Source organism: Coloeus monedula (genome assembly GCF_965178545.1).
Source record: "Coloeus monedula genome assembly, chromosome: 25".
In the NCBI taxonomy this organism is placed as follows: domain Eukaryota; kingdom Metazoa; phylum Chordata; class Aves; order Passeriformes; family Corvidae; genus Coloeus; species Coloeus monedula.
This window is the reverse complement of record NC_138805.1, coordinates 4,503,565-4,516,501: the sequence shown is the minus strand read 5'-3', so window position 1 is coordinate 4,516,501 and position 12,937 is coordinate 4,503,565. Positions and strand designations below refer to the sequence as shown.

The window sequence follows — 12,937 nt, the reverse complement described above, 5'->3', positions numbered from 1 at the left end:
GGTGATGGAGCCCCGCGTGTGTCGCACCAGGAGCTCACGCCAAGGAGGATTTTGGGGCTGCTTTGGGGTCTGATAGATGGGGAAAACATTGAGATTATCCCTAAACTGGGATGACCCACGGAGGGCTCCAGCCCAGCCAGTGGGATCCAACCATCAGTGCATGGAGCCTAATGCTGGTCCATCTGAAGGGAACAGCAGCAAGCAGAGCTGCTCAGGTGAACCTTCCCAGCTTCCCGCCTTTCCACGGCTCTGCAAGATGTCTGCAGGATGTTTTCACGAGCCGAGCGTTTGCCAGAAGTTCACAGATCAGTTACAAAACAGTTGTACCTTTTTTTTTTTTTTTTTTTTTTTTTTTCCTCTCCCCTTCTTCCTACTGGTAAGGAAGAGTTTGTGCAGTAATTGCAGGCAGGTTGGGAGATGTTTTCTTCATAATTCTCCTTCTTATGAAATGTTTATGAAACACCTTCCACAAATCAGTTACGCAAGCAGGCTCCGGAGCTTTGATCATTTTCCATCACCCTCAGTGTGTTTCTTCGTTTGTTTTGCTTTTTGTTGTCGTGTTTAGGCCAGAGATAGGTAAGAACCCATCCATCCTTGCAGATGTTCAAGCCAACTGCGGAAGGGACTCTCTCTTTTCCACCCAGTCACCCCTTGCTGTGTTTTTCACTCGGCTTGCTCGGGGGCTGACCCTGTTTCAAGGCTGTGAAAACATCCAAACATCCACTTGAGATTTGCAAGTGTGATTGCTGCCCTGGCCCAGAGGAGCTCCCGGGCCTCCAGCTGCCGTTACCTGCTCCCAGCCCTGCCCCGGGCCCCCCCTCGGGCCCCAGGGGAGGAAGGTGCTGGAGATTCACAGCCAAGAGCCCCCACACCTCACCTCAGCCGTGGGGATTTGCAGCTTCTGCTCTCTTCCCTGCTCGTTTTTTCGTGGAATGGTTTGGGCTGGAAGGTTGCTGAAGGATCATCCCGTTCCAGCCCCTTGCCATGGGCAATGAAGCTTCCACCAAACCAGGTTGCTTTCTTTGAGTAATGCTATTTTTCCAAGCAAAATTCAATGGGAACGAAGTCTCTCCGTGACTTCTCGTTCCCTTTTCCCCATCCATGATGATCCTATCAAACCAAGATCCTGAGCAATCCCAGTGGGACCTGCTCCTGTAATTTTTACCCAAATCACTGTTGCTCACTTGCAGTGTTTCAGCAGAGCTCCCATCAAATACCCACACGAGCTGATTCTGTGAGGATTTCATCATTTCAATCTTCTTTTTTTGGTTTGGTTCCTCAAGGAAAAGTCTTCCCATATTTGCAGGGATTTTCTGCAAATCTGAGGCAGATGCACTGGGAAAGGAGGAGGCAACTCCTCCCCTCGTTTTATTAATCCAAAATTTACATTATTTTAAGGGAGTCTCATGATATTGAGTGGCCTCGCCCACAATGTGTGTGGTTTTTTGGGGTTTTTCGGGTTTGGTTTTTTAATGTACACTTGGCAATATTGCCGGTTTAGCCAGGGAAAAAAAATGAAGGAGCAGGATTTGCATAAACCATCCCCAAAGTTTTGGATAGAGCCCGAACTCCTGCTAATGAACAATTAGCCAGCTGCAGGCCTGTCGGGGAGAGGAAGAGGAGGGCGAGGTAAATTTGAGCCTAAACCCAATGGAAATAGGTGCGGAGGGAGAAGGATTTGTCAAGAGCAACCCCAGGTTCCCGCCCACTGCGCAGGAGGGAGCCAGAGAATTCCAGGGCTGGGGGAAGGAGCAGTGGGAGATGTTGTTGTTTTTAAATCGGGAACCGGTCCTCTGCCAAACCCACCTCCCGTTCTCACATCGAGCCATGCCGGGATGCGGCTACACACCCCTTTCTCCCTGGAGCGCCGCCAGCTCGTCCCGCTTGGCAGCTGCAAAAATTGATTTCAGTTTGGAAATGGCTCGTGCCTCTTCAACACCCCACTCCCATCGGGATCACGGCTCAGGCAGCACCCAGAGCCCGGCTCTCTGAGACGTGGAAAACTCGATATTTTTTGGGACTGCTCCGCCTTGGATGAAGCAGACAAACGTTCATTTCTTTTTTTTCTTTTTTAATAATTGAGTCTTTTTCTTTTTTGGCGCCGACGGATTCTTTTTAATGCAGAGAACGTCCCTAAATCCACGTGCCTGCAAGGACTGGATGGCTCAGGGGTAACAGGGTGTCCTCCTGACCCTTTTTGCCTGGCATCTAGTGACTTATCGCTGTCGATAGCGATCAAGAAGATCTTTCCACCTGATTTTTTTTTTTTTTTTTTTTTTTTTTGCCCTGCCAGGCTAAGAGGGATGATCATGCCAACCTGAAAGGTAGGAAAGAGCTGGAATTTATAGCATGTCTACCTCTTGTTGCAAGGAGCTGGGATTATTGCAAAACGAGTTTCGGCGGTGTCCAGAGCTCGAGCTGTAATGAGAGGGGGTGTTGTAATCACCTTCCCTCCGTGCAGCACCTTCCAAAATGCACAGGGGAATGTTGCGGCTCCCTGCTCTGGAGCTGTTGAGCCTCTTGTGATCCCATTTCCCCCTTTTCTCCTCTCGTGGAGATCCTTCAGAGCTCGGACTCGATGATTGTAGAGGTCTCTTCCAACTGGAATTGTTCCACGTATTTCTTCGCGTTGCTCAAGTGGGCAGAAAAGCTCCTTCAGCCTCAAAATATCCACTTGAGATGTTGTTTTTAGAGCGGATTTCTTGTCCCCCTCTGCTGGCAGGAGGTTGCAGGACTCAAGGCCCCATCACTGGGACAAAGACCCTCCTCTTCTTTGGGGGATGTGGGGTTTGGAAGGGAGTGGGGGGTTTTGTGGGGTCTGATGGGACCTGGGGATGCTCAGTCCAGGAGTTGGGGTGAATCTTCAGGGGTTTCAAGCCCTGTCCTTTGTAGAGTCCTCCTGGTTTTTCCAGTTTTTGGGAATTAGAGGCTCTTCTTGCTGCGATGAGGAATAATCCTTGTTCAGGGTGTTCTCATGCTGAGGAAATATTTGGTTCAGTCTTTTCTTGGAGGAGAGTTCTGTATGATTTACCTGTCCCCGTGCATGGGCACTCCTCACCCAGCTTTCAGGAATTAACCTAAAAACTTCCAAAATCCTCCCCTTCCTCCTGTCCTAGTCAGCACTACCAAAAGATTTCAGCTACCACAATAATTGGAACAGATTATTATTCATTTTTTTACAATAAATTAATTTTTAACAATGTAGCAGCAGTGTTAGAAATGGACATGGAGACTGTGGAATAAACCAGAAACGAGGATTTGGTTCTGCTCCCGGGGTGCGTTTTTCTCTACGAATGTGGATTTAAAAATCATTATTTTCTGGTGGACAAGAACTTTGCTTGAATATTAAAGTAGCTCCAAAAGACCGCTGGACACCTGGGAAGTTTTCCAGTTCTTTTTCCACAGCTTGTAACTGAGGAGGGAGATTTTGCTCACAATTTCTTGTTGCTTTTTGGTAGTAATGGCACAAAAGCATTTGGTGCCTGGAGTGCTGCATTTTCAAGTCTGGGAGATTGCTCTGCCTTTTTGAGGTCTTTTACTCCAGGACCTTTCCTTTCCCATCCCCTTGGATCATTCTCTCTTTCCTGCAGGGAAAAATGAGAGGTTTTCCATGGCCAGCCCTGCCATCGGGGCCTGAGTGGGGATCTGGAAAGGGGAACTGCTCTGTGTCTTCATTAAAACTCCACAAAAGGCTTTAAACCTTGAAAAGCTGCTTGCAATTGGTTTTTTCCTGAAATGTTTCAATTGAGCCAAGTGCCAGCCTGCCCTGGGCTTGGCAGAGCAGGAGAGTTGTCCCTGGGATCCAGTGGAGAGCAGGAGTGTGGATGACCATGATTTTCAGCGATGGAAACCGTGAAAATTCCCTGAGAGGAGCATCTTGCAGCCCCTTGGATCCCAGCTCCCCACTCCTCCTGCTCATCCCTCCTCTCTGCTCTCCAATCCTACAGTTCCTTTGCTCTTTTGCAGATTAAAACCGAGGACCTCAGCGACTCCCTGCAATCTGCCATCCCCCCTCGGTCGGGTCACCTCGTGCAGGGATCCTCCATGATGCCAGGGAGCCAAATCGCAGGGGTGAGTGACCTGGCTGCCCAGGGAGCCGGGATCTGCTCATCAGGAAAAGAGGCTGCTCCTCACCCCCTCCCCGAATCCCTTTGGCCAGGGGCGAAAGGAGCCTGAGGGGGTGAGGAACACTGAATTGGAAAAGTGAATCCTCATCTTCCTCCTCGGCTTTTCCTCGTGGATTCAGGGGTAGACTGGACACGTGCTGGATTTCCTCTGAGGGTTTGCTAAGCAGGGAAACCACTCCTGGTCAGGAAATCCCTCGGACTGGAGATAACTGGAGGCTGAGACAACACCGTGGGGAAGTGTTTGAGAATGTTTGCCCTGCTCTTCCTCCTTCAGGAATGTCTGGTTAATGCCATTGTTGGAGATAGGATTCTGGACCAGATTAACTCCTAATCTGAGCCTGTTGTTGCCTCAAATTGATTTACACCAGGGAAGAAATTCATTCCTTGAGGGAATTGGTTTTTCCCTAAGGTAAAAAAATTGGAGTTTAGCACTTAACTCTTGTTAAATTCTAGTGGGAGTTGGATGCCAGGGGGGCACACAGATGCTCAGTAAGCCCTTCCCTCGTTCTTTCCTGGGGTATTCAGATCCACTGTACAATTCGGGGATTCTTCAATTTCCCCCAGTCTTCAGAACGGTCCTGTGGGAAGCAGCACTGGTGAGCTGGGAGAGCCTGCTGCAATTTCCTGGGTGATTTTAGGCAGTTCACTCTGGAAATACTTTGTCTGGAAGAAATTGAAATGCAAGAGGTTTCACTGTTCCAACAACCAGAGTTTGATTGCCTCAAAAATGTCTTTATCAAGAGTTTTCCAGGGCAAAGCAGACAGTTCTCCACGGGGATGTCTCTGTATGCACAGAATTCTTCTCCTACCCCTGAAACTTTTGGACCTGCAGCTCTCCAGCCCCCCAGACTACCCACATGCAGCGTGGATTTGTGAGGAGCAGAAATCCTTGAGTTTTATTGTTCCCTTTGCTGTTTTCTGTAGGACATGAGCTCCCTCCACACCCTGCAGCAGCTGGTGTTGCTCCCTGGGCACATGCAGTCAGTCCCCCAGTTCCTTCTGTCCCAGTCTCAGGCAGGACAACAAGGTAAGAAATGGATAAATATTCAGGGAAAACCTCATTTCTCGTGGATGTCGGGTTTTCCTAGCGTGATGCTGCCTGTTCCCACACCGGGCATGATCCCAGAAGCATCCCGGGCTGGAGATGCTGCTGGCACCTGCGCCTTGTGCGCTCCACGAGTGCCACCTTGGGGCCAGCCCGGGCAGCCAGGCACGGATCCCAGCCTGGAATTCGGGACAGCGCCCGGTTTTCCAGCAAAACAGTGAAGGAGCTGCTCCTTGGGGAGCAGGGCCAGCCCGCCCGGGCTCCCTCCCACTCCTCATTAATTCCAGAAAGCTGATCAGAGGCCGGGCTGATCGCTTGGAGGGAGGGTAAATCCAGGCAAGGAGCTGGAGGACAGAGCTGGCAGCAGAACAGGTCCAACTTAGCCAGGAGCAGCTGTGGGAGGAGAGCGAGAGGTTTGGATGTTCCATAGGGCAGGAAAGGTCTCACTGCTCCTGAAACACGGAGAAATCAGCTCCAGGAAAGCGCTGAGGGCTCGCTCAGTGCTTGAGAAAGTCCCTCTATTTCTGGTTTTACCTCCAGTATTTTTACAGCATTTCTCCCACCCCAGGGATGAGGATGGAGGTTTTCTGCTGCTTTAATCCATAGCCTGGCAGATCCAAGGGGACTTGCATGCTTTGCTTGTGTTCTGGATTTATCCCGGCACAGAGCTGCCTCCACATGAACTGGAATTCAGGATTATAACCTTAAATCTCTGCAGCTTGAACCCACTGGTTCGCACACTCCAAAAGCAAGTGGGGACTTTATTTCTTCCTGACAATATATAAATTCTGCTCTCTGCCAGATGCTGCTGAGTGATGGATAAAGGTACTTGATGTATATTTACAAATAATTTTGAATTAGTTTGAAATATGGTGAAATACAGTCAGGACAATCTATTCCTCACTGCCTGCTTTTACTCATGAATAATAAGCATCTTTTACTGCAAAGCAGAACTCGCTGCCTTTTATAGATGAGAATTTCTCTGTTCACTGACTTTTTTTGGCAGCTATGTTTGGTTGTCACCCCTTCCAGTTCCAGGCTTGACCAGGACTGGATATTCTGGCCAGGAGTTGGATTTTTGTGCAGGAACAGTTCCATTTGCATGGGTGATTGCCAGGTTTTAGTGATCCTTTGCCACATGCACACAGAGCCAGTGGGGAGTGAAAGGGAAGGCTCAGGTTGGCTCTGTGGAATTTGTTGTTTTGTACAAGTGGAGTTTTCTTCCTCCTGCAGAAAGGCAGAAAATATTCCAGAATTGCCCCTGGGGCCATCAGGGAATGCCCTGGGTGTCTCCTGATTTCAGACCGTGGCTCCATAAATGGAATTTGTGGCCAAAGGGGCTTGGCTGGGGGCTGCCCCTTTCCAAGAGGGATGTGAATTTTAGTTGGGGTTGTGTTTTGAAGCTCTCAGATAAATTCCCAGCTCTGATTCCCTCGTTCCCTGCGCAGCCCTAATCCTGGCCCACCTGAGTCGGGGTGGGAGAGTTCTGTAAAGGTGGCAATGAGCAGCCACAGAGATTTTGGGAATCCTGTCAGTCAAAATATCGCTGCTGAAATCTTCATCTCAGCTGCCAGACCGGTGATTCCTGAATGCAGCCCTTCATTTCCCTCAGAGCCAGAGCTGAGCTCTCACAAAGGTGTTCAATCATGATTTTAAAGACTCCAAATGACAGAGCATCTGCCATGTCCCAAGGCAAAGCCACGGCAGTGAGTAATTACCTGCACTGGTAAAAATGTGCACCTCATTACCAGCCTGGATTTGAAATTCTGAGTTGTTCCAGCATTAGGGAAGGCTTATTCCAACCCCAGCCTAAGTAAATAAATGGGATAGTGCACATCAGATCTAAATTAAATAAGAAAAGGCAGAAAGAGAGAGAGAGTGAGTGATTGATTCTGGAGATTATCTGTTTTCCCTTTTATTAGCAGAAGTCCATAAATTTCTATGGACTTCCCTGTAATTGGCAGTTATAATCAATTAAATATATTGACTGCTCTGGGCAAGGTTATAAATCCTCACTAAATTCTTTAGGTTTCACTCACAATGGACTTGATACCAACTAAATTTCTAGGGAACTACACAACCTGATCCTGTAGGACATTCCCTCTAAGAGATATAGGCTTGCACTTGGCAGTTTGTCAACTAAACAATTACACAGTCTCCATAAATCCTAGTTTTTGTTGGGTTTATGGATTTCCCTTCTTTTTCCCTTTCATCATTTTGTGTCAGCTCCTACGTTCTGAAAGAAATTCAATTTGTTTGAAATACAGTAGGGTAGGAAGGGAAGGGTCAGATGGCTTCCAAATGACACTTGAAAATGAAATGTAGAACAGAGAGCAGAGTGGGAGGGCTCACGAGATTAACTGGAGGATCAGGGTTTTTTTAACAAGATCAAGTGGCTGAAAGTCGGAGTCAGAAGAGCTTATATTGGAAATAAGATGTCCATTTTTCTAAGAGCTACAATGATTAAGCACTGGGAGGGATCCCCATGGAGGATGTAGGAAATTCTCTGCTGCTTGGCACCTAAAATCAAGGTTAGAGGTCTCTAAAATGCCTGAGCACGATGAGTGACACTCAGGGAACAGCAAATGAGATATTTCACTTCTATCATTATTGTAATAATCCCTTGCAGGCTAAAAAGCCACGGGAAGAACCTTTTCTTCCTCATAATCCAGCTCAGAGCCCGACACTTCCCTAATGGCTGAAATTCTTGTATTTTGGGCAAGAAATAACTTAAGGAGCTTCCCACTCCGAGCTTTCCTGGGGATGTTCACTGACCAGCCGTGTCTCTCTTTTTTCTCCTCAGCTTTGCAGCCAAACCTCCTCTCGTTCCCTCAGCAGCAGGGCAGCCTCCTCCTCTCCCAGCCCGGACCCAGCCTGGCCTCCCAGGTAACAACACACCTGAGAGCGTGGTGAACTCCCCGCTGCTGCTTTAGGGAGGGCAAGTGGCACAGAAAACGGGGTGGTTTTCTATTTTCGTGACTCTGAGCATCTCTTTTGGGGTGTCTGGGCAGGCTGTGGGGCGCTCTGGCCTCCCCGGCTCCTCGGTCGAACCCCACCTGGACGTCCCCCAGCACTTGCAAGTGGCAAAGCACCTGACCCCAGCAGGGGCTTCTGAGGAGCCCAGCGACCTGGAGGAGCTGGAGAAGTTCGCCAAGACTTTCAAACAAAGGAGGATCAAGCTGGGGTTCACACAGGTGAGAGGGAGGGGATGGGAGGAGTTTGGGGCAGAGCCTTTCCTCCAGAAAGGCTGGATTAGGTAAATTTGGGTTATTTTGCGGCATCCCTTTCCAAATACACAAAGAGAAAAACCATTCCTAACACCTCATCACCTCAATACCTGCACCTTCTCCAATATTAAGGGGTGTGGGGCAGATTGCTGTGGGGAAAAAATCCCCTCTCCCTGGCAGGCAGGTCATGGGAACAAGGCTGAAGCTATCCTGGAAGCAGCCTGGGGGGAAGTTGAGGCTGGACATCAGGAAAAAATTCTTCACTGGAAGAGTGATTAGGCACTGGAATGACCTGCCCAGGGAGGTGGTGGAGTCCCCGTGCCCTATATGTGTTGAAAAGAAGCCTGGACGTGGCACTCGGTGCCATGGTTTAGTTGATGAGGGGGTGTTAGCTCGTAGGTTGGACTCGATGACTTCAAAGGCTTGCCCAGCCCCATCCATTCAGTGCTTGTGAGCGGGGCTGTGGCAGCTGTGAGGGCTTTCCCTGTGCTCACACTGGGATTTGGGTGTCCCCTGGCAGGGTGACGTTGGCCTGGCCATGGGGAAGCTCTACGGCAACGACTTCAGCCAGACCACGATCTCCCGCTTCGAGGCTCTCAACCTGAGCTTCAAGAACATGTGCAAGCTCAAGCCGCTGCTGGAGAAGTGGCTCAGTGACGCAGGTAGGTGACATCAAGGCAGAAGTGCCACCAGCAGCAGGAGAGGATCCATCCAGGAGCCTCAAATCCGTTCAGCCCCTCCCTGTGCGAGCTGCAAAAGGAGGGAAGGAGCTGCTGAGGTGCTCAGGTATTACCACAGGCCTGGGCCCTAGGGTACATCACTGTGTCCCACAGCCGTAGGGAGGAGGAGGAGAGAAGATCCAGCAGGCAGGAATTGTGCAGCAAGATTGATTCATTTAATTATTTTACAAACTCTTTTATAGACTTTTTTCTTCATAGTCTGATTGGACAAAGGATCAGCCACCCCTTGGGGTGATGGGCTAAAATCCTAAAACATCCATTGTCCAAATATTTTCCTACTGTACCATAAACAAGACTTTTCAAGGTTGCAGGTGGCTTGGTTGTTTACAGAACTCTGCTGCCTCTTCTGTGAGAGACAAAAGTCTCTCATGCACTTAGAAAATAGCAAGAAAATCCTTGCTAGCAGCATTTTTGTATCTACACTCAGGCATCAGCCCAGGAGGGGTAACTGGAAAAGGAAGATATCACTGAGAGGGGAATTCCCAGGGGCAGCAGGATTTGGGGTGGTGTCCTGTGCTGACCTCACACCAGCCTCGTGCTTCACCCAGCCCTTCAGGATATCTGAGCCATTTATCACATCTCGGCCACCCCGAGCCAAAGGGTTTGGTCAACATCTTCATCTGGGTGCAATGAACTCCTTGGAACACCCCTGGGCCCTACCAGAGCAGGCTGGAAATCAGGCTCACAAAGGAAAGATGGTGTGTGGGTTAAAATATCACCACTCCTCTTCCTTCCCTGATTTGGACAAGCTCGTCGATGGATTTGGAGCAATTTTAATCATCATCAGAGGGAGGAGCCACAATGTGGGAACAATTTATCTATTTTAGGAGGCGCCTTTGTTTCACAAAAAGTAACTGGGAATGAAAATAACTCATTATCTTCTTGCAAATCTCTTTTTCCCTCCCTCTTCCCCCAGAATCTGCTCCTTTGGATTCTTCCATGAGCACCCCCAATTCCTACCCCTCCGTGAACGAGATGTTTGGACGGAAAAGGAAGAAGAGGACCAGCATCGAGACCAACATCCGCTCCACGCTGGAGAAGAGATTTCAAGATGTGAGGGGGAAAATCTTTCCATCTGTTGGGAACTCTCCCTGAGCTTGGCATTTGCAAGGCTGGAGCACTGAATCCCCTCCAGAAAAGAGGTTGTTTTGGGGTTTTAATTTGATAGCAGGTTAGAAAATGCTTGAAGGGGCAACAGGTAAAGAGTTAAACCCAATGAGATTCCCAGTTATTTCCTTGTTGAATGTTGTTTTAAGGGAATTACAATTTTAGCACCACATTTGGGCCAATGCTGATCTCTGCACCCAGCTCTTTTCGAGTTGCAGATGTGTCACAGGAGCTCTGATGACCCATTAAGCAGCTCTTGTGAGACCCCAGAACTTGTTGCTCCAAGTATTTTTGCTGAGCCCATTCAGAAGTGGAGCCCTTCTACTTTTTAAGCTCCAAGAATTTCAAGAAAATTCACTACAGAACCCAAGCAGAGCTTTAATCAGCAGGGCAAAACTGAGCTTTGGAAATTTCTCAAATCAAAGCTGTTTCTGAGCTTGTTTTCTCTTGGTTTCTCCCTCCTATCAAAACTTGCCCAGCCATCATCAGCTCATTTTGGCAGCTCCTTTTTAGCTGGTAGAAGCCATTCTCTGTAATGGGAACATTATCTTGGCACCTCTGTGCCAGATATCGTTGATATTTTTGAGCTTCAGCTCCGAGCAAACCCCACAGAGCTAAAAGGAATGAAAATAAAAGACTCGGGAGGCGGGGTGGGTTCTGTTATTTCCCTTTCTAAATGAGGGCTGGGGGCAGAGAGAGGCAGTGGCTTGGACTGTGCCAAGGCCACCAGGTTTGGGTGACCCCAGCACTGATTTTGGGGCTGTTCAGCTCAAAGAGGGCGGTGATTTGTGCAATGACAGGGTCAGAAGCTGTGACTCAGCCCCGCCCCGACTCCGGGAGAGCTGATGTGGAACCAGAGGCACTTTCTGGTTCACAGAACATAATCTCTCACCCAAATATTTACCCTCCGCCTCAGATGGAGCTTTTGTCTCCTCCCCAGCTCGCAGCCAACCCCACCCTTGTCCTCCCAGCAGCCACTGAAGCTCTTTGGGGCTTTTTTAACCTCCTGCCTCTCTCAGCAGAACCCCAAGCCCAGCTCAGAGATCTCCTTGTGCTCTTTGGGGCTTTTTTAACCTCCTGCCTCTCTCAGCAGAACCCCAAGCCCAGCTCAGAGGAGATCTCCTTGATAGCAGAGCAGCTCTCCATGGAAAAGGAGGTGGTTCGGGTCTGGTTCTGCAACCGGCGCCAGAAGGAAAAGCGGATCAGCTGCCCGATGCCATCCCCCATCAAATCACCCATCTACAACTCCAGACTGGTGAGGCACTTGGGATTCAGCCACCTGAACGGAATCTCATCCAGAACATTCATTATTATTCTATCGATTGAAAACAATCAACTCAATTATAACAGTTAATTAAGTGATAATTCTAGCTATTGAACACAGCAGAAAGAAAATACAAATTTCCTAGGAGGAATTGATTAGCTTAATTGTAGGATAATTTATTCAAATCAGGATGCTATCCCAAAGCTTTTCCCCCAGAGATTGATAAAGAAAATCTCTCCAAAGTTAATGGAGGATGAGGATTACACACACTCTTATCAATTTAGCTGCATTTCTGCTGGTTCATTTATGAGTTGCCCGGTGCCTTTGCCATTTAAAAGTGGCAGGAACCTCCTCAGTGCTGCAGCACAGGAGTGGGAGGCAGGGTCTGTGTTCGCCAGCAGGATTTTATCTTGAAATCTCCTGGCTTTTGGATTTATCCATCAGAAGGCAGGAAAACATCCTGGGAAGTTTGGTTGCTGGTTGCCCAACCTGTTTGGGCACCAAAACAAACGCTTGGGTTGCCACAGCAGGAGCCTGGGCGAGGAATCCCCCTGTGACTGCTGTGCCCTGGCTCATCAGCCTCCCTGAACAAAGCACTGCCTTCAGGAATCAATGCCCCAGGCTAATTTGGATTGCAGCTCCCAAACTGCCAATTGTCACCTGAGAATTAAACTGCCCTAAAGGAGATTGGGATTATTTGTGCCCTAAACCAGAGGCAGCTGGGAAATTCCAGGCTGAGAACACCTGCTCTGAGATGTCCGAGTGGATCTTGGGCCTTCCAGAAAATTTGATCATTTCAGGCTTTTCCATTGCTGATCCATAAGTTTAGATGGATGTGGAGAGTGTCAGGCACGTGCAATAGAAATTCTGATTTCTTTCCATGGCCTTGGATATGGGAATGGTGCTTCTACACTGGAACATGAATGGGAATATCCATGAGAGGCCCAGATGTGGGTGATCAGTGTCCCTGGGAGCCAGCACACTGCACAGGGGCTGTGAAAGGAGCAGAAGGATGTGATTTATCTGCTCACAGTGCCCAGCGCTCACTGCCTGCCTCTGTTCCTGCCTAGGTCTCTACCTCAGGGTCCTTGGGGCCCCTCTCCGTCAATCCAGTGCACAGCACCATGCCTGGGACTGGTGAGCCTTGGGAAACCTCCCTTCCCTCCTTCCTCTGCCTGGTTATCCCTCACTCCTCCATTTCTGGGTCAGGATAATCTTCATCAGACCCCTGGCTTTGGCCAGGGAAAGAGCCCCCACACAGCTGGGATAAGAACAGCCGAGTCTTTCTGTTGGGTGGCATAAAAACATGGAAAACACTGGGCAAAAGAGCAGTTCCAGGATAACCCTGGGCTGGGGTGTTTAGGTTTGGGAGCCAGGCATAACTGGGAGCCAAACAAAGGGTGGGTCAGTGTCGGATCTCCGTGGAG

The 12,937-nt window shown here is 49.1% G+C and overlaps 1 protein-coding gene across 1 annotated transcript in view; it reads left to right on the top strand.

Moving 5' to 3' along the window:
• POU2F3 (POU class 2 homeobox 3) overlaps positions 1-12,937 on the top strand; it is a gene marked incomplete at both ends in the record, with an annotated part of 38,677 nt that overhangs the window by 24,012 nt on the left and 1,728 nt on the right. Inside the window, 8 exons of the mRNA XM_082296865.1 lie at positions 3,967-4,071; positions 5,052-5,154; positions 7,976-8,058; positions 8,184-8,366; positions 8,920-9,061; positions 10,056-10,192; positions 11,340-11,501; positions 12,581-12,647. Coding sequence (XP_082152991.1) covers positions 3,967-4,071; positions 5,052-5,154; positions 7,976-8,058; positions 8,184-8,366; positions 8,920-9,061; positions 10,056-10,192; positions 11,340-11,501; positions 12,581-12,647 — 982 coding nt within the window. The remainder of the gene's footprint in view (positions 1-3,966; positions 4,072-5,051; positions 5,155-7,975; positions 8,059-8,183; positions 8,367-8,919; positions 9,062-10,055; positions 10,193-11,339; positions 11,502-12,580; positions 12,648-12,937) is intronic.